Genomic DNA, 19,886 nt, shown 5'->3' on the forward strand with positions numbered 1-19,886 from the left:
TGATGCAACTTGACTGCTGCACAAAGCATCTGCTCTGTTACTTCTTTTGATGCAAACTCTATATGAGACCATTTCATAAAGCTCACAAATGGAATTAAAAGATAATACACATTTTCCATGAACTTTTTGAAGAGTCCTTATATTTCTGTGTTTGCAGCCAAAGATTATAGTAGGCTAATAATCAATTTTTGTTTATGATCAGTTAAAGCACCCAAATCTTTCTTTTTTAAAAAAGATTTATTTATTTGAATGGCATGAGTTACAGGGAGGGAGGTCCTCCCACTGGTATACTCCCCAAATGGCCCCAATGGCCAGGACTGGTACATTCCAAAGCCAGGAGCCAGAAACTTCATCCAGGTCTCCCACATGGGTGGCAGGAGCTCAAGCACTTGGACCATCATCAGCTGTTTTTTCAGGTGCATTAGCAGGGTACTGGATGGGAAGCAGAGCAGCTAGGACTCAAACTGGTGCTCTGATAGAGGATACTGGCATTGCATGTGACAGGTTGACCCACTGTGCCACAGTGCCAGCTCCAGAAAGCACCCACATCTTTCAGTCAGTTTTAAATAGTTTTTAATTAATTAAACCAGTTTCTTTTTACAGATTGTGACTTACCTTCCAGTCTAAGGCCTTTTTGAATTTTGAGTTTGTCATACAATATACTAACTGTGCCTCTCGGCATCATGGCAAACTTGAATTCTGTTCATTCACGTCTTGATTAGAGAGATGATTGCAGAGTGCCATGATATTGCATTAAAACCCTCCCTGTAAGCCTAGTATTGACCCTGTAAGTACCTTTTTTCTGCATACGCTGCAAACCACACTGCTGTCTTGTCCATAAGCATGCATAAAATAATAAACCCTGTCAAAAAGCTTCACTGCAGATAAGGAAAACGTCCCGTATTTCCCAACTGGTGATTCTTCCCGCGAAAGAAAATCCTCCAGAGATGGAGTTGGGAAATGATGGCCTGCAGGCCACAGTGGGCCCCTTGCTTGTTCTTGTAAATAAAGTTTTATTTGGACACAGTCACGCCCTTTGATTCTGTGTTGTATGTGACTGCTTTTACCCTAGCACAGCAGAGCAGTGTTTATGACAGAGACCATCTGGCTGGCAGAGACTGAAATATTCACTGTTTGGCAGCTCACAGAGTCAGCTGATCTCGGTGTGTGAATGAAGCTGACAGTGGCCAGGGCAGGCTTCCACTGTTAGGATGAGACAGCTGTGCAGCATTGACTTGAGCTGGGGATTTCTGGGTGTGAGAGGAAGGACTTGGGTTCAGTCATCCTGAATCGAGCTCATGTCTTGGGGTGTTCCCTGAGTACCAGTTGTGCTTGAGAAAACTTACCTGAGTTGCGGTCAAGGTGCCCTTTGTACGCATCTAAGAGGGGAATGGACCTTTGGTTTCCTTTCTGACTCCCAGGTAAGCAAAGTGAAGCAGGTTCGGCTCTGTGCATTTCAGCTCTGGGAGGCATTTCTGAACAGCTAATGAGATGGCACTATCTGGGGAAGTTTGGTTAAGAAATCATATGGCTTCTGCTCACTGGACCACCCCCCCTCTCTTCTCCAGCCAGATCTCTGCTTCCTGCTGGTGTCTGGCCGGACAGGAAGTCCACTGGGCCGGCCAGTCAAGTACAACATCGTGGGAGTGGGGAATCTGATTGGTCCTCAGGTTTACATCACCGCAAATGGGGCTGTCTACATCCTGTTTGGCTTTGGTAAGAAGCAGTGCTCACATTCGTTACTGTTCTTGCTGGAGGGTGTGATTGGGAGACAGGGCAGCTTAGGACTTGCTGACACCTGATGCCAGCCCCTTTGTTGCCACCCACCGCGGGGTCTCTCGCTCTTCCCGACCCCACTGCCAGTTACTAATTCTGCTTTCCCTCGCTGCATTCTCTACAGAGAAGACTGTGTCCAGCATTGGCCTAATCACTTTGCCTCTTTCCCAAGGCACTTTCCCAGCCCCGTGCCCTGGGCCAGCCCGGGTGGGCTCTGCTAGACCCTTATGTCAGGCTCAGTGTCTTTTGCTCAGATCCTCACCCTGGGGTATTTCTGTTGAATTCAGCTTCTCAGTGTTGGTTCTTCCTGTGGTGCTAGGAAATATACAAGCTGTGGCTCTGCGGGACGTTTTTGTTCAGGCCCAAAATCGAGACAGCTCACCACCTTCCCTGCAGATAGAAGAGCCAGAGTGGGAGAGGCGAAGATCTGTCAATCTGTCTGAGCTCATCGACATTTACAGGTAGGGCAGGTGCCATCTGTGAACCCACACGCCTTGGAGTCTCTCAGTTTGGTTGGGCTGGTGAATATGTGGGCAGAGGTTTGGGACAAACAGTGCTGGCTTTCCTATACCGTCCTCTGATCCGATTAACATGCATGAAATGCCTTTTTATTTCAGTTGTTATTTCTCTCTTGTGTATTTGAAAGGGAAAGAGAATGAGAGAGAGAGAGAGAGAGACAGAGAAAATGAGTGAATTCTCCCATCCATCAGTTAGTTCACTCCTCAAATGCCCATGACAGGTGAGGTTGGGTCAAGCCAAAGTCAGGAACCTGCAGTTCAGTCCAGATCATGCATAATGGTGCAAGGGACACAAGTACTTGAGCCATCACCTGCTGCCTCTCTCAGGATGCACCTTCGCAGAAAGCTGGAGCTGGGAATTGAACCTGGGCACTCCAGTGTAGGACACAGGTGTCCCAAGTGGCATCTTAAGCACCACTGTGCCAGTTGCCTGCCCTAGAGACATTTTCTTCTCTTGGTAGTACAGTGTGTTTATCTCTGAGTGTGTGTCGCTGACCAGGATGAGTGATCCCTTCACACATAGGTTAGAGGCCTCTGAATCACAGAGGAGCAGGATGATGAGGCTGGAGACCCTCTAGGTAGGGTGGTTTATTTATTCAGCAGTGCTGAAGTACCTGACCTACTTCTGCCCTGTATTTTTCTCTTAGGTGAAGAATTATTTTGACACAAGCAAGCATAGCAGGCATGAAAACTTATTTTTTATTTTATTTATTTCTTAACTGAAAGCATGTATTTGTTCTAGGCAGTAGATTTTACCCATTTAATTCCAGGCATGGGTAGTAATTATTTTGTTCTTTTCTATCAGGAGTTTCAAATAATTTTCTAATGTCTTCTTTGGCAGTGTAATTTTATCTTAGTGAATATGACAGGTATTAAATGGAATGGTCCCAGTGGTACAGGGAAAGAAAGAATTTAGTGAAGGTAATGTCATGGGCTGCTGCCCAAGTTTACTGAAAAATTTTCAAGTCTCCTGTCCTCATGTCCATCTGCCTTCCCTGCCGTTATCTTTGCTCTGTTACTGTTTGCCTCCATGTGAGAGATGTTACCCTGTAGTACTCATATGAATTCCTATTGAACTTGCTTGTAATTTTCCAGGGATCCTTGATTCCTAAGGGCTCAGGATTCAGTAGGAATGACAGGGCATCTGTCTTGCTAAGGTAATGGTGAGACATGAACACCAGAGCATGAGTCTGCTGAGAGAAAAAGGCAAAATAAATGGCTTCAGGTGTCTTCTGCAAGCCACAGACTAACCTCTGGGGTCTGCTTGGTGCAGTGATGGCGTGGAGCTGCTCCAGTTGGTGAAGGCACCGGACTCCAACTGCAGCAACCTCCTGATTACAACCAGACAAGGCCTGGTCCTGCTTCGTGGCCAAAACCTGACACCCTATTGGACACTGAGCCTTCCAGGCCTGCGCAGGTTTGTAAGCTGTCCCTTCCCACATCTGCTGTTTTGAAAAATGAACTGCAGCACTTGCTTGATATATGTGGCTTATGCAAGAGAAGGGCAGGGGTGGGGGCAGGGGAGTCCTTGTTTTCCTGTGTGTCTCACTCACTATTGATGGCTTCCTTGTCCGTTGCCTGCAGCCAGCCTACTCCTGGATATTTCACCGATGATCAGACGCTAGACTTCCTTCTGCAGATCCAAGATGGAACTGGGATGAAAAAGGTAAAATGCTGGACTTAATCCATACATACAAGAAGTAAATGCTTTGTGTCCAACCATGTCCTATGCACATGAGGAATAAAAAGAACTTAAAATATGGTCTCTTGCTTCAGAGAACTCAGCCGCTCTAGCTGAACAGATAAAATGCAAACTCACAGTCAAGTGCCAAAGTAGGTAATCATGGAGCTTCTTAGGCACACCTCCTTCCTGTGCAGGAGTTACTTCTGGGTCCCTTGCTCACACTGAGGCCATAGTAGGAGCCTTCTGGATTCTCTTGGTGGGGAGGATCAGAAACAGGTAAATGCACTACTTCGGATCTCAGAGGCAGGCTACCGGTGGTGGCTGGTTTTTAAATACTCTATTTATTTATCCATTGATTGATTTATTTAGCTGCTTAACTACCTACTTGTTTGTTTATTTGCCTATTTCTCTATTTGTCATTTATTTTCTATCTATCTGTCTATTTATGAATGAAGCAGACAGAGCTCCCCAAATGCCTATAATGGCTGGGGCTGGGCTGGGCCAAGGCCAGGAGCCTGGAGTGCAATCCAAGTCTCCCACATAGGTAGGCAGGACTCCCAACTACATGAGCCATCACTGCTGACTCCCAGGGTCTGCATTAGCAGGAAGCTGGAGTCAGGAGTTAGAGCCAGGGGTCAAACCCAGGCTCTCCAACCTGGATGACTTAACTGGATGACTTACCCTGGAACCTGGATGACTTAACTGCTAGGCCAAATGCCCTACCCTGGTGACTGGGTTTTTGTGGGAAACTGTCAAAAGGAGGTAAATATGAGCAAGGCCTTTAAAATTGAATTGTGAGGGACTGGTGTTGTGGTGCAGTGACTTTAACCTCCACTTGCGACCCTGCCATCCTGTATCAGAGTGTAGGTTTGAGTCCCGGCTACTCTGCTTCCCATAAAGCTCCCAGCAAATGCACCTGGGAAGTGACAGATAATGGCTCACATGCTTGCCACCCATATAGGAGACTCAGATGGAATTCCTGGCTTCAGCCTGGTTCAGCCCTGGCTGTTGTAACCATTTGGGAGTAAGCCAGCAGATGGAAAAGCTCACTTTCTCCCTCTTTCTCTGATAAATGAATCTTTGAAATAATTGCATTGTATTTGTGTGGAATAGAAGCTTACCAGCTAAGGAACCCAGAGACCGAGGCTCGGGGGCAGAAATGATAGAGCCTGTATTAGGGCACTGAATGTGGATCTTTCTGGTTTGATGTGAGGTTGCATATTGTGAGGATATCAGGGTTGGACACAATTTCCATTCCTTCAACATTATAAGCAGAATACAAGAGGTTTTCTTTCCTTAGAGTTAATTTGAAAGGCAGAGTGACAAAGAGAAGACACACACACACACACACACACACAGAGATATCTGCTGATTCACTGCCCAAATGCCTGCAATAGCCAGGGCTGGCCAGGGCAAAGCCTGGAGCGAGGAACTCTATCCAAGTCTCCTATATTGGTGGCAGGAACTTAACTACTTAGGCCATTATCTGCTGTCTCCCAGGTGCATTGACAGGAAGCTAGATGGAAAGTGGGGATGCGACTCTATCCCAGGGCACTCCAATATGAAATGTAGGCATCCCAAGTGGTGGTTTAATCCGTACACCACAACACCTGCCCCAGATTACAGTGCCTTACAATTGCCTTTTTGTTGTATAATTGATCTAATTTATCTTCTCTGTAAAAAGGGTAAGTATATGTGGATAGGTAGATGTGCATTGCCCACTGTTCTTTCAGAGAGATAATGAAATCCAACAGTCATCCCCTCGAATGTGTGCCAAGTGCTATGCTAGATGCTGGAAACACAAATGAATGAAGGCAGGGCCCCTGGTCTTGTGTGGTTCACAGTCCCCTGTGGTACCTGGAGCACAGCACGTGGCTCTGCCGCATCATGGAAGGTGCAGCTGCCGAGGTTTGCACTTGTTGCTGGGACCATGGGAGCAGGTGGAGTGCAGGAGAGCCGGGCCAGGGCGTCAAGAGCTGCTTCATGTTGGTGATGAGAAAAGCTTTGGTGGATGGAGAGCTAAGGAGGGCCTGAGTAAGTGCGTTCCTGCCGGGAAAGTCAGAGTGAGGCCAGCTTTTCAAGGGCCCTAAAAGCAAGGCTGCAAATTTGGATGAGATATGGGAGGCCATGGGATGATTTGGTCACGGGCAGAGTTCAGATCTAGAGATGGAAGCGTCTCTCCAGGGAGTCTCCCAGCAGTGTCTGACTGTAATTCAAAGGATAGAGAGGATAGAGATCAGCATTTTCGCTGGTGTTCCAAGGGGGATTTAGGGGAGAAGGGTTTATCACAGATTGGTTAGGAGCTGAGATGCTAAGGGTTTTTATTGTTGGGTTTTAATCCTGACTTCATCACTTGTTGTTGACCTTAGAAATCGTGTATAATTTTGCCTAGCTGCTGTCTTCGTGTCTGTGAAACAGAAGTGAGAGCATTGCTGTCTTCCTGGGTTACTGTGCCAGAAAATGACAGAACTCATGGATGCGGGTTGATGGGCTTCCTTAGTGCAGTGTCTCTAGACTTCTTTCCCCACTCAACCTGCTGCTGGTCTGTCTTCGCCCTCTGCTGCTCAGAAGAGCTTGTCTCAGCCAGGTTGGCCCCAGGACGTTTTGTGATGCAGTCTGAGTTTGAGCTGAGATGGGCAGGACTCGGGACACTGGAAGCCAGGCCAGATGATAGGGGCCTGAGGCTTTCACTTCCTGCAGACCTGGGACACAGAGAAGACAGGGAGTGAGACCCTTGGGCTGGAGATTGGGGGGAATTGCTTGGCTGTTTGCATAGTGAGGAGCTCCAGATCTGTGGGGTCCGAGGTACTAGGGGAAGAGCAGATCCATGTGCAAATGCTGCCAGGGGTTGAGTTTGACCCCCTTAGTCATCCTGTGGAAGATGCCACCAGGCAGTGAAGTCCCTCTCTGCTTGTTTAATCTATTTCCCTTCGATCTGAGTGCACCCTAGGACGGAGCTACCTGTGCCCTGGTGTCCAAAGCAGACCCACAGAGCTTGTCACAGTGCATGGGACAGAAGACAGTCATGGACGGTTGTTCCTAAGAGGTTGCTGCAGCTGTGGGAGGGGAGGGGCAGGAATGAGGCGCTGCTGTTGGCCTTGAGTTTCAGTCCCACGGGAGCAGATGGCTGCTGTCTCTGCCCGAGACTTGTCACACACGTGCTAGCCAGTTCGCTCCCTGTCCTTGATCCTTCATCCCTCATCTGTGAGAAGAGGGGGCCTCGGTGATTTATAACATCCCCCTCCCACAAAAGCATCATACAGTCCTGTATGGACAGCAAGGGCTGCTGAGGTTTGGGTCCTGGTTCCTGTCGTGACACCCGTTCTGTTCAACCTGTTATGTGTGTGTGAGCGAACATCTGTGTGTTTTCTGTTTACTGTGCCCCGGCCTGCTGCTTCTCGGGGGCTGGCCGTATTCACCCCTCGCCCCCTGTTTTGCAGATGATGGTGGTGGATGGCAACTCCAGCTCCATCGCATGGAGTTACAGTGCCCCGTGCCACGTGAAGGACATGCCAGCCACCTCAGCACTTACCGCAGACCAGAAGTCCGTCTTCCTCTTCTGGGCAGAAGGGCAGTCCGCTGCAGCTCCGAATTCGGTGAGTCCCTGGGGGCGTCCCTGTCTGCAGGGCTGACTGGGGCTCAGTGACCTTCAGAGAGTTGGGGCGAAACAGGCCAACACGCACTTGAGAAAAGCAGGAGTCTCGTTTCCTCCCTAGCCACACTTGCCACCTTTGCCTCACGGCCCAAAGTGTGAATGCTGACAATAGCTCCTAACTACAGGCTGTAGCAGTGGGAGGCTGGATGAAGAATTTAAAAAAAATCCTCTCCAGAGGTCAGTGGGTTAAGCTGCCACTTGTTGACACTGGTGTCTCATATGGGAGCGTTGATTTGAGTCTGGCTACTCCTCTTCTGATCCAGCTGTCTGCTAATATGCCTGGGAAAGCAGCATGTGCATGATGGCCCAAGTGCCTGGGCCCCTGCCATCCATGTAGGAGACCAGAATGGAGTTCTGGGTTCTTGGCTTTAACCTGTCTCAGCCCTGGCTGTTGTGGCCATTTGGGGAGTGAATCAGTGATGGATGATCTCTGTCTCTTTCTGCCCTTCTGATTAATAAATTAGACTTTAAAAAAGATCCTTGGGGCTGGTGCCATGGCACAGTAGGTTAATCTTCCACCTGCGGTGCCAGCATCCCATATGGGCGCTGGTTCTAGTCCTGGCTGCTTCTCTTTCAATCCAGCTCTCTGCTATGGCCTGGGAAGGCAGTGGAAGATGGCCCAAGTCCTTGGGCCCTCGCACCCACATGGGAGACCTGGAAGAAGCACCTGACTCCTGGCTTTGGATTGGCGTGGTTCTGGCCTTTGCGGCCATTTGGAGAGTGAACCAATGGGTGGGTGGAAGACCTCTCTCTCTGTCTCTCTCTCTCATTGTCTGTAACTCTACCTCTCAAATAAATAAATAAAATCTTTTAAAAAAATCCTGTTTAGATACTAGATCCAAATTAACAGTTAATTCCTCTTTTTTTTTTTTTTTAAATATTTATTTGAGAGGCAGAGAAAAAGAGAGACAGATGGACACACAGAGAGAGATCTCCCATCCTTTGCTTCACTCCCCAAATGCCTACGTCAGCTGAGGCTGGACCAGGCTGAAGCTGAGAGGTAGAAGCTCAATCCAGTTTTTCCGTGTTGGGGCAAGGACCCATCTTCAAGCCAGCATCTGCTGCCCCCGTGGTGCACTTAGGCAGGAAGCCGAAATCGGGAGTGGAGCTGGGACTCGAACCCGGGCATTCCAACATGAGATGCAGGCGTCCCAAGCAGCATCTTTTTTTTTTTTTTTTTTTTTTTTTTTTGACAGGCAGAGTTAGACAGTGAGATAGAGAGACAGAGAGAAAGGTCTTCTGTTGGTTCACCCCCCAAATGGCCGCTACGGCCACTATGGCCAGCGCTGCTCCAATCCGAAGCCAGGAGCCAGGTGCCTCCTCCTGGTCTCCTATGCGGGTGCAGGGCCCAAGCACTTAGGCCATCCTCCACTGCCTTCCTGGGCCACAGCAGAGAGCTGGACTGGATGAGGAGCAGCTGGGACTAGAACCCGACGCCCATATGGGATGCCAGTGCCGCAGGCAGAGGATTAGCCAAGTGAGCCACGGCGTCCTCCCCCCCGCACCCCCAAGCAGCATCTTAACCAGGGTTGCAAAATGCCTGCCCCTACAAGACAATTCCTATGTGCTGCGGTTGTTGAGGAGAAGAAATTATTATGACTGACCTGGAGGGGCCGGAGGGAGTTTTGAGGAGGGGTAGAGATGGCTTTGGGGTGAGTAAACAGACCGCAGACACCTGCGCAGGAATGGGGACAAAGCAGTGGAGGGGAACATTGACTGGGCTACAGCCAGGAGGTCAGCAAGGAAGCGAGGGAGAGCAGACCTGACACGGAGCAGGCAGAACCCAGAGTCATCAGTGTGCTGCGATGTTTGAGTGGGGCTTGTGAGGCGGCGGCCTCCCAGGACAGGTACCTGGAAGCTTTAGCAAGGCCCACCCTGCCCTCGTTCCACAAGAAGTATCTTGACTCGGCTCTCACTGTGCACCAGACCCTGTGATCCCTGTGGGGCTGTAAGGACAAGAGAAACTGTCTCGGCCCCTGGAGAAGACACATGGTCCACGCGTGATGCGGGGAGCCTGATGGAGGCAGAGTCTTTTTTCTTTTTCAAAGATTTATTTTATTTATTTGAAAAGTAGAGTTACAGAGAGAGACAGAGAAATCTTCCATCCACCAGTTCACTCACCAAATGGCCACAACAGCTGGGGTGGACCAGGCTGAAGCCAGGAACCAAGAGCTTCTTCTGGGTCTCCCATGTGGGTGCAGGGACCCAAGGACTTGGGCCGTCTTCTGTTGCTTTCAAAAGTGCATTAGCAGGGAGCTGGATCAGAAGTGGAGCATCTAGGACTTGAACCTGCATGCATATGGGATGTCAGCATTGCAGGCAGTGGCCTTACTCACTATGCCACAGCGCAGGCCCCAGAGGCAGAGTCCTGAATTCATCAGCCACACACACTCTCAACAAGTGATTTAAGTTTTATTATTTTTTTTTAAATTTGAAAGGAAAGGTGGAGATACAGAGGAAGAGAGGGAGAGCACGCTTGCTTTCACTGGTTCACTTTCCAGATGGTCCATTAGGAGGGAGCTGGATGGGAAGAGGAGCAGCCAGGACTCGAATCATTGTTCATAGGATCCTGGCATCGCAGGCAGTGGCTTAATCCATTGCACCACATACTGGCCCCTCACCTTTTGAGCTGCTTGTTCTTTTTCCATTCATGAAGGTTCTGTTCTATCATTTTTTTTTTTTTTTTTTGACAGGCAGAATTAGACAGTGATAGAGAGACAGAGAGGAAGGTCTTCCTTCTGTTGGTTCACCCCCAAATGGCTTCTATGGCCGGTGCACTGTGCCGATCCAAAGCCAGGAGCCAGGTGCTTCTCCTGGTCTCCTATGCGGGTGCAGGGCCCACGCACTTGGGCCATCCTCCACTGCACTCCTGGGCCACAGCAGAGAGCTGGACTGGAAGAGGAGCAACCGGGACAGAATCCAGTGCCCCAACCGGGACTAGAACCCAAGGTGCCGGCGCCACAGGTGGAGGATTAGCCTAGTGAGCCACGGCGCCGGCCCTGTTCTATCGTTTTTAAGATCAGATGGAACCAAAATCTAGATATAATTCTAACCCTGCCACGGGCCTACCATGTGGCCATGGGCAGTTTACCTGACATTGTAACTTCCTGGTTTCCTTGTGTGATAACAGGGAGGGGACTGGACCAGGTGACTGTCCCGGTAAGCTTCTGTAAGTACCTGCAGAGGAAAGGCACGCTACAAAGAGCAGATGGGAAATGTAGATGGAGGCTCAAAAGGAGCCAGTTACTCATTTTGCCCGGGGCAGTCAGAGAGATTGTCATGAGAGAGATGGATTCAAGTGGGGCCCTACGGAAGGGAAGCGTGTTGATGTCCATGGGTGGGGAGCACGGTTGGGCAGTCCAGGGGGAACATGATAAGACCAGCAGCAGTTGGATAGAGCCGGAAAGGCGTGTGTTCAGGGTGATAATCAGATATGCTGCAAGCATGGGATGAGTAGGTACATAACGGCCATGGAGATCTAGAGAAGGCAGACTTCGGTTAAATGGTGTGGGGCTGTGGTTTTCATGCTTGGGAACTTCGGTCTCATCTGTTAGGCAGCCAGGAAGGAGTTTGGCTGTTGTTAGCCATCTTAGCTGAGCCAGAGATCCTGGGATCCTAAGGGTGTCCCTTAGAAAATGTGCCTTCTGTGTGGGCATGGGCAGGAGCAGGATTGCAAGCTTCCTGCCCACGTTTCTCTTCCCGTGGCAAACTTCCTCTTCTGGGGTTGAGAATTTGGAAGTGGAGGTGACACTCCCCCCAGGGCTTCTGTTTCCTCCATGAGGGAAGACCCAAGGTGGCCTCTAGATGCTCAGTGGAGCAGCTGTGTACTGACGTGCACAGAGGTATTGGTGTGCATTAACCGCCGTGTGGCTGCTTGTGCGTGCGCCTGCACAGACATCACACTGACAAAGGTAGTCCCCACATGCGTGTTTTCTGCTGTGGTGACTTGGAGACTGACACTTGGACCTGGGGATTTTTGTTTTATAATTGATTTACTTCTGTTTGGGCAACAATCTGTTTATTCAGGAACTGATATGTTTGTTTGTTTTAACTTTTATTTAATGAATATAAATTTCCAAAGTACAGCTTATGGATTACAATGGCTTTTTCCCTCCTGTAACTTCCCTCCCACCTGCAACCCTCCCCTCTCCCGCTCCCTCTCCCCTTGCATTCACATTAAGATTTTCAATTATCTTTATACAGTAGATCAATTTAGCATATATTAAGTAAAGATTTTAACAGTTTGTACCCACACAGAAACACAAAGTGAAAAATACTGTTTGAGTACTAGTTATAGCATTAAATCATTTTATAGCATTAAATCACATGTATAGCACATTTAGGACAGAGATCCTACGTGAGGACTAAGTGCACAGTGACTCCTGCTGTTGACTTAACAAATTGATACTCTTGTTTATGGTGTCAGTAATCTCCTTAGGCTCTTGTCATGAGTTGCCAAGGCTATGGAAGCCTTTTGAGTTTGCCGACTCCAATCTTATTTAGACAAGGTCATAATCAAAGTGGAAGTTCTCTCCTCCCTTCAGAGAAAGGTACCTCCTTCTTCGATGACCTGTTCTTTCCAATGGGATCTCACTCGCAGAGATCTTTCATATAGGTTTTTTATTTTTTTTCCCAGAGTGTCTTGGCTTTACATGCCTAAAATACTCTCATGGGCTCTTCAGCTAGATCCGAATGCCTTAAGGGCTGATTCTGAGGCCAGAGTGCTGTTTAGGACATCTGCCATTCTATGGGTCTGCTGTGTATCCCGCTTCCCATGTTGGATCGTTCTCTTCCTTTTTTATTCTATCAGTTAGTATTTGCAGACACTAGTCTTGTTTATGTGATCCCTTTGGTTCTTAGTCCTATCATGATCAATTGTGAACAGAAATTGATCACTTGACTAGTGAGATGGCATTGGTACATGCCACCTTGAAGGGATTGAATTGGAATCCCCTGGCATGTTTCTAACTCCACCATTTGGCGTAAGTCTGATTGAGAATGTCCCAAAATAAGATGTTTGTAGTTTTTGCACCTAATGCTTGCAATTAGCTTTGCTATCCAATGGAAAAAAAATTGCTTTTGGCTCACTATTATTTTATTTTATTTTTTTAAAGATTGATTTAGAAGGCAGAATTACAGAGAAAGAGAAATAAATCTTTCATTCACTTGTTTGCTTCCCAGTGGCCCCTCTGGGGAGCTTGGAACTCTGTCCTGGTCTCCCACGAAGGTGGCAGGGGCTGAAGCACTTAGGACATTTTCTGCTACTTTCCCAGGAGGATTAGCAGGGAGCTGGATCAGAAATGGAGCAGCCAAGACTTGAACTGGTGCTCATATGGGATGCTGGATTGCAGGCAGCACCTTAACCCTTTGTACCACGGCACCGCCTGGCTCACTGTGTTTAATAAGTGGATTTTGTCTCCATGAGCCCCACCTGCTGCCAAGAGTTGACCCTATATTCCACTCTTCACACAGGCAGAAGACTGGGGTGCCAGGTGGCAGGGTTCCAGTCTCTACATCAGATTCCCCTCTTGAAGGGCACGCGTTTCCTTTGTCTTGTGAGAAAGCAGTTTCTAGCCATAGCTGGTGGTGTGAAGAAGTTAGTAATTGGTAGTGTTTTGAGCTCTTTGAAATAGCTCTTGAAATAGCTTTGAAATCTCTTATATATGAGTTTCAAACACAACCTTCTTTAAAAAGAAAGAAGATTGATTTATTTATTGGAAAGGCAGAGTTAGAGAGCGAGAGAGGGAGAGACAGAGAGAGATTCAAATGGCCACAATGGCTAAGACTGGACCAGGCCAAAGCCAGGAGCTGAATCTCCACCCTGGTCTCCCATGTGGATAGCAGGGGCCCAAGGAATTGGGTCATCTTCTTGTGCTTTCCTAGGTGCATTAACAGGGAACTGGATTAGTAGGGGAATGGCCATATGGGATGCCGGCATTGCATGTGGCGAGTTAATCCTCTGTGGTACTATGCCAGCTCCAACAAACACATCTTTGTTGCTGGGATCTGGTTTTGCCACTAAGAGGAATGAGCTACCACCCTCTTCCCTCTTCTTTTTATCTGTGGGGATGTCCAGTGACCTCTTCTCTTCATTTTGCTGCCTGTTGCCAGGATATCGTGCCAGGAACTGAGCCACCCCGTGTTTACCACCTTCACCTCCTGCACCCAGCCTTCCCCTCCATTCTTCTGGATCTGGCCAATGCCACGGGCACCGTGACAGCTTCAGAAGGTGAGGCCCGGTGTTGATGGGTGTCTGGGTACCCGGGGGAGGAGAGAGTGTGTGGTTGTGTATGAGAATGTTGCTGCCTCGCCCCAGGAAGGACGTGGGTACGTCCAAGGACAGCAGAAGTACTTCTCTGGTGTCCCTAATGCCAGGGGCATTGCCAGGGTGGACAGTGGCACTGGGCTTCCAGAGCCCCTTCTGCTCTGAATTTGCCCAAACCGGCAAAGGGCGTCTACATTTCAAAGGCTTTGAGATGATGCGGCCACTCATGCCACACTTGTTGAGTGCCAGCTGTGAGCTAGGCTCAGCACTAGGGGCTGGCAGTACAAATAAGAGGAGGTTCTTGCCCCTCCTGAGGCTTGGGATTTGGAATTTTCCAAAAGGGATTTGGAGGTAGAATATGTTTTATCTGGGCATTGATTTAGTGGAGACATTTCTGTTTTTGAATAGTGAGCAGACACACTGAATAGAAATTGGAGCCAAGAGAAAAATCAAAGGAAAAAAAATTGCCCATAGTCTGGCCGCTACTAAACCACTTTAACATTTAGAAGAGTCTGCTTTCTATTATCTAAATAATGCTGTAAAGCAGTATTGGGATCACATGGTGGAGACTCTCACTTCAGGAAGCAGAGCCCTGGACGTGAGCTTGTTGGGGGTCCTCTGGTCTCACAGAGTCCTGGCCTCATGGCATTGGTTCTTCCCGCTGGGGGGCAAGGAAAGGGGAGGACCAGACTGGCTGTTGCCTTTCTTTCTTTCCACATCCTCTTGCTACTTGCAGCCTTGCTGCCTGCATGTGAACTCATTTGCCTTGAGTGGAAGCTGGCACTTCGATGTATTGAGGTGCCCTAGGAGCGAGAGCTGGTTTAGAACTTGCAGGTTCACCATGCGGGGGCAGTGTGTGTGCTGGGGGCTGCCCATGGGGAGTTGTCAGACACCTGTGATTGGATCTGAATGAGTAGTTTTCCTTTTTTTTTTTTTTTTTTTAGAAGTGGGGAGAGGGGAGAGAGAGAGAGAGAGGAAAGAAAAAGATATCATCCACTGGTTCACTTCTACTCACCTAACGCCCATAGTGGGCCTCCTGCTAGAGCTGAAGTTAGGAGCCAGGAACTCAATGCAGGTCTTCACATTGGTGACAAGAACCCAGTCACTTGGGCCATGACCTTGAGCTTTCCAGGGTCTGTGCTGGCAAGAAGCTGGAGCCAGGAATTAAACCCAGATGCGTTGATGTGCAACGTGGGCATCTTAACTGCTAGGCCAAATGCCTGCCCTTGCTTTTCAATGCTAGTATAAAATAGTATTAGTGAATATTATTACATAGTGATAATTAAGACTCTTAAAACCATTTTTATTGCAATTTTATTTTTAAAGATGAGACAAAATAAGTACTAAGTAGGTAAGCAGCTTACATGGCCAGGGAGTACTGACAACCTAGGATTTCTCAGGCTTGCTGGGGTGACTTTTTTAGCAGATACTTGCCACCGTGAGCATATCCTCTCATTTCCTGTGTTGAAGCTTTCTTGGAAATAGCTTTAGAGAAGCCAAGATGCCAAGGCCAATGAAAATGTGCTGCTTTGCTGGCTTCTAGCATCGCCTCTCTTTGCACCATCTGGTTCACGACCTGGCATTTGTTAGGTGCCCAATAAATTTTGTGTTGAGTAAATGAACGCATGGGTTCCTGAACCAGGCCTCTGCCCTGTAGAAGCTAGCCGTCCTTGCTGACTACTCGTTTTTGTCTTCCCCAGTTGGAATTAATGACCTCTGGAAGGATGCCTTCTACGTTACCAGGATGACAGGGCTGAACTCTGAAGGGCACCCAGCGCCCCTGGTGGTCAGCAAGCTTAGCCTGAGGTGGGCACTGATGGAGGGCCAAGTGGTCCAGCTAAAGGAGACCACTCCCAAAATTGGTCGTGGTGAGCTGCGAAGGTTCCTCTCCAGGATAAAGTTTGTTGATTCTCCCTACCAGGTGAGCGTCTACTAAAATAATTGGTCCCTCCTAAGAGTTTAGGATACCCACTACTAACTCCAGCTTTGCTCTTGAGAAAGTGGGGAAGGAGGAGCTTTCTTTAAAAAAAGAAAAATAATTATTTGGAAGGCAGAGCAACAGACAGTGACAGACAGACACACACAGAGAGCAGTATCTATCCACTGGTTCACTCTCAGATGCCTGCAACAGCTGGAGCTGGACCAGGCCAGGCTGAAGGCAGGAACCAGAAACTCAATCCAGGTCTCCCGTGTTGATGTCAGGGACCCAGGTCCTAGAGCCATCATCTCCCGCCTCCCAGGCTGCATACTAACAGGAAGCTGGATCAGAAGCAGAGGTAGAACTCTAACTCAGGCACTTGGATAGGGTGTCCCAAGTGGCATCTTTTTTTTTTTTTTTTTTTTTTTTTTTTTTTTTTTTTTTTTTGACAGGCAGAGTGGACAGTGAGAGAGAGAGACAGAGACAAAGGTCTTTCTTTTCTGTTGGTTCACCCCCCAATGGCCATTGTGGCTGGCCTGCTGTGGCCAGCACACCGCGCCGATCCGAAGGCAGAGCCAGGTACTTATCCTGGTCTCCCATGTGGGTGCAGGGCCCAAGCACTTGGGCCATCCTCCACTGTACTCCCGGGCCACAGCAGAGAGCTGGACTGGAAGAGGAGCAACTGGGACAGAATCTGGCGCCCCAACCGGGACTAGAACCCAGGGTGCCGGCGCCACAGGCGGAGGATTAGCCTATTGAGCCGTGGCGCCGGCCTAAGTGGCATCTTAACTGCTACGCCGCAACGCCCAGCCTGGCTGCTTTCCTGAGTATATAGGTATCAGTTCTCAGTTTGTTTGCATAGGATTCTTTGCTGAGTGTGGCCCATGACAGTGAAGAAATGGTTCTCATTTTCAGCCAGAAATGATACCATTCCCGTAAGGGACCATTTGGAAATACAGGGTCATGGTGTTTATGGTCCCAATGACTGAGAGGGGTCGACACTACTAGAATTGTCTGGCTGGAGCCAGTGACACTGCCAGCATGCGGGGCTTATAGCAGTTACATACTGAGAAGAGTTATCTCTGGATTATGGAAACACCAGGACCCTCCCTGCCCCGGGAGTTCAGAGTTTAAGAGCTCATCACGGAGGACGATGTCTGGGCCTTTCTGGAGGGAGGAGAGATACCAAGCACTGGGCTAAGCAGAAGCCCAGGAGAACAGCAGCATATTTGCCCTTTCCAAGTTTCCTCCGTCATACTGACACTTTTCTCTCTCCTGAGAGACAGAGGGTCTCTGACACCCCATTTCCCCCCACAGATCTAGTCTGATGGAGTCTGCAGTTTCAGAAGGGGGAACACAGCGGATGCCAGGGTGGAATCCCTCCTCGTCCTGGAGAGAAGACGTCAGCCACCTCCACCACCTCTGTGTGACTGGCGCGTGGCGCTTGGGGAGGTGCCCATCGCATGGCCTGAGCTCTGCCATCCGCACGCCTTCCCCACCTCCCGCCCCTCTAGGAACTCCGTGTGCAGAGTTTGCAAATGGGTTATAAGTGGTTTTTTTTTTTTTTTTGTATTTCTTAATTTATAAATTTTTGCTGGGAAACCAGTGAAGGCTATGATTAGCCTGCATTATGCTGTGTGCATGGAGTGTGTGTGTGTGTGTGTGTGTGTGTGTGTGTGTGTTTTGTTTGTTTTTGAGTGTGGTAAAATTGTTTTCCAGGTATGTCCTCAACTTCAGGGATCCAGTTCCTTGTTCTCTGTGAAATCTTTGTAGTCTGTTGTCTTGAGACTTGCAAGTGGCCTGATTGTGAAGGTCACTTGTAAGTTCTCCTCCTCTCCCCACTTTCCTGTTGGTTATTTCCCAATTGTAGATAGCAGGTGCAAAAGACTGAGGTAGCCACCCCAGCATTTTCACCTCTTCCTTGTCTTGTGTATCCTGTTCCCTTGTACTTTCCACCTCTACCTAGGAAGTGACCATAAGAATAACCTTTTCCCATCACAGAGGGAGCAAGAGAAGTAGTTTCAGTGACCCTCTCCAACCAAGTCCCCGTGCTGTGTTCCACGTGGCTTTGATGGTCCTGCCAGTCGTGACCATTTTCCTGCCGTAACCTCAGGAGAGAGTGTGTGCATGCTGTCTTCAGCGTAGAGGCGGCCAGCAGTCAGGAACCATGCAGGCCCATGAATTGCTGCTGCTCTCTCAGTGTCTTTTTCTAGAAGGCGTCCTCCTTGCCTCCTCTTGCTTTTGCTTCCTCTTTTATTCAGGGATATGTTTCTGGACTTTTCCTTCTGAGTCCAGTATGCAACCATTTTCCTCTATGCTCCCCTCCCTTCTGATAGACCCTTTGAAGCATTATATTTTGAAGAAATTTATAGGTAAATAACTTTGTAAATGGTTAGGTTCTTTAGAATTACCTCCAGGGCTTATTCCCCCTTCTTCTATAGAAATTTGTTCTATTAGGTTCTTCTCTGTACTTGTAGGCCACTGCTCGCATGGCAGAAGACTCCGCAGTGGCTGGTGGAGAACAGCTTTCTTCTTGAAGAATTCTGACCAGACATCCGTGAATGTAAATCAGGCTCTCTCATTACTTAGTTATCTTTTTAGCTTATGCTAATAAAGGGATTCCAGAAAATGACGGACTGCAGATTGAAAGGGATATCTGTTAATTGCCAATGAATAGGCATTATGACATCCCAGGAGGTCAGTAGTGATGGGTCCAAGCTGGCACGTTGTTCTGGCCTGCAGATGGCCCTTAACAAGGTTACTGGCCATCTCTGCCTCAGACCCACATTAGCAACTTTGGCTTCAATGCTTTGGGAGTTGTGTGCAGGTCCAGCTTGAATTTTGTGGCACAGTTAAAAGGAGACTCAAGTATGGGGATGATTCCCAGATCTTTTCTAGGGTTTGAGTCTATTTGATACTAAGGGCCTAGGATCTAGTGTGGTTTAGTGTAGAATTCTAAAGACTAATTCATAGTTGACTCCTGTGGCCTGACTGAGCCAGCTAGGCCTGACCAGGTTACTGACCAAGTTGCTGCTGGCTGGGAAGCTAGCCGTGCTGGACGGGAGTGAAATACAAGGTTGCTTACTGGGGACATGTTGGGGACCACTGTTTTGGGCAAGGGTGGTCCCAGAAACAGCCAAGAGGAACCTAGAAAAATGCAATGTCACTGAATTCGTTATGGTGCATGAATTTGCAGACTTAACATAGATTCTGACTGTGGTAAGGTTGCCTCCTCCCTTGCTGTTAAACACGGTGCCGGCTTCAGATTTCTTCCTCCTGCAGCTGGCACGGAAGCGGGTGAGTGGTGGCTGGAAATTGAGGAAGCTTCATCTGACCCACGGGGGTGCTGGTCTCTTGTCAAATGTGTCCCCAGACTTCCTTCTCCTCGCAGGCAGCCACTAGCCAGATGATGTCTGGGCTAGCAGGAGCTCCTTCCCTCCCCCTCTCCTGACGTGAGGGTGCCAGCCAAGGCAGTGTGAGCATGACTTAGAAATAGCGACGACTTCTGCAAATGCGAGGGTCTGCCCCTCCTCCCGGCCTCTCCTCTTTCCTCTCCTCCCAAACCTCCCCGCTCTGCCCTAGACAACCCCCTCACCGCTCCCCAAATGAGTGGCATGGGGATCCTAACAGCCCTGTGAATGTGAATGTGAATGTGAATGTGAATGTGAATGTGAATGTGAGCTCCCCTCATTGTGCACATGAAAGAAGAGCCAGCTGGTATATTGTCAGGAAGCACTATTGAAAATGTGAACTGTTACAGAACAAATAAAAACCGTGTTCCAGAATACGCCTGGTGCTGTTCTCATTCTTAGCCATCAGAGGTGGCTCATGTTCCTTATGGAAAAGAGAAAGGGCAGGTGGGTGGTTGGCAATCTAAATGGGGGAAATAGTAGGTAAGTTTCTTGGAAGGGAATCCAGAGACGAGCCAAGGCCATAGCCTCGTTCACTGGAGAAGCCCCTGTGTGATCCTCCACAGTCCCATCTGAGTAACCCTCGTGAGCCATTTCTGGAAATGAACCTGACCCTGTGACAAGGCTGGAAGAACCTCATGTTACACTACTCTTCAGATG

At 48.7% G+C, this 19,886-nt stretch overlaps 1 protein-coding gene across 2 annotated transcripts in view; it reads left to right on the forward strand.

The window, feature by feature from the left end:
* FAM234B (family with sequence similarity 234 member B) overlaps window positions 1-19,601 on the forward strand; it is a 45,262-nt gene extending 25,661 nt beyond the window's left edge. For both annotated transcript variants that reach the window (XM_008259606.3, XM_070048459.1), the window contains exons 6-13: window positions 1,569-1,716; window positions 2,096-2,237; window positions 3,568-3,711; window positions 3,879-3,960; window positions 7,419-7,574; window positions 13,745-13,862; window positions 15,599-15,819; window positions 17,134-19,601. In XM_008259606.3, coding sequence (XP_008257828.2) covers window positions 1,569-1,716; window positions 2,096-2,237; window positions 3,568-3,711; window positions 3,879-3,960; window positions 7,419-7,574; window positions 13,745-13,862; window positions 15,599-15,819; window positions 17,134-17,139 — 1,017 coding nt within the window. In that variant the 3' untranslated portion in view covers window positions 17,140-19,601. The remainder of the gene's footprint in view (window positions 1-1,568; window positions 1,717-2,095; window positions 2,238-3,567; window positions 3,712-3,878; window positions 3,961-7,418; window positions 7,575-13,744; window positions 13,863-15,598; window positions 15,820-17,133) is intronic.
* Window positions 19,602-19,886: the final 285 nt, after the last annotated feature.

Source organism: Oryctolagus cuniculus, chromosome 9 (genome assembly GCF_964237555.1).
Source record: "Oryctolagus cuniculus chromosome 9, mOryCun1.1, whole genome shotgun sequence".
NCBI lineage: Eukaryota > Metazoa > Chordata > Mammalia > Lagomorpha > Leporidae > Oryctolagus > Oryctolagus cuniculus.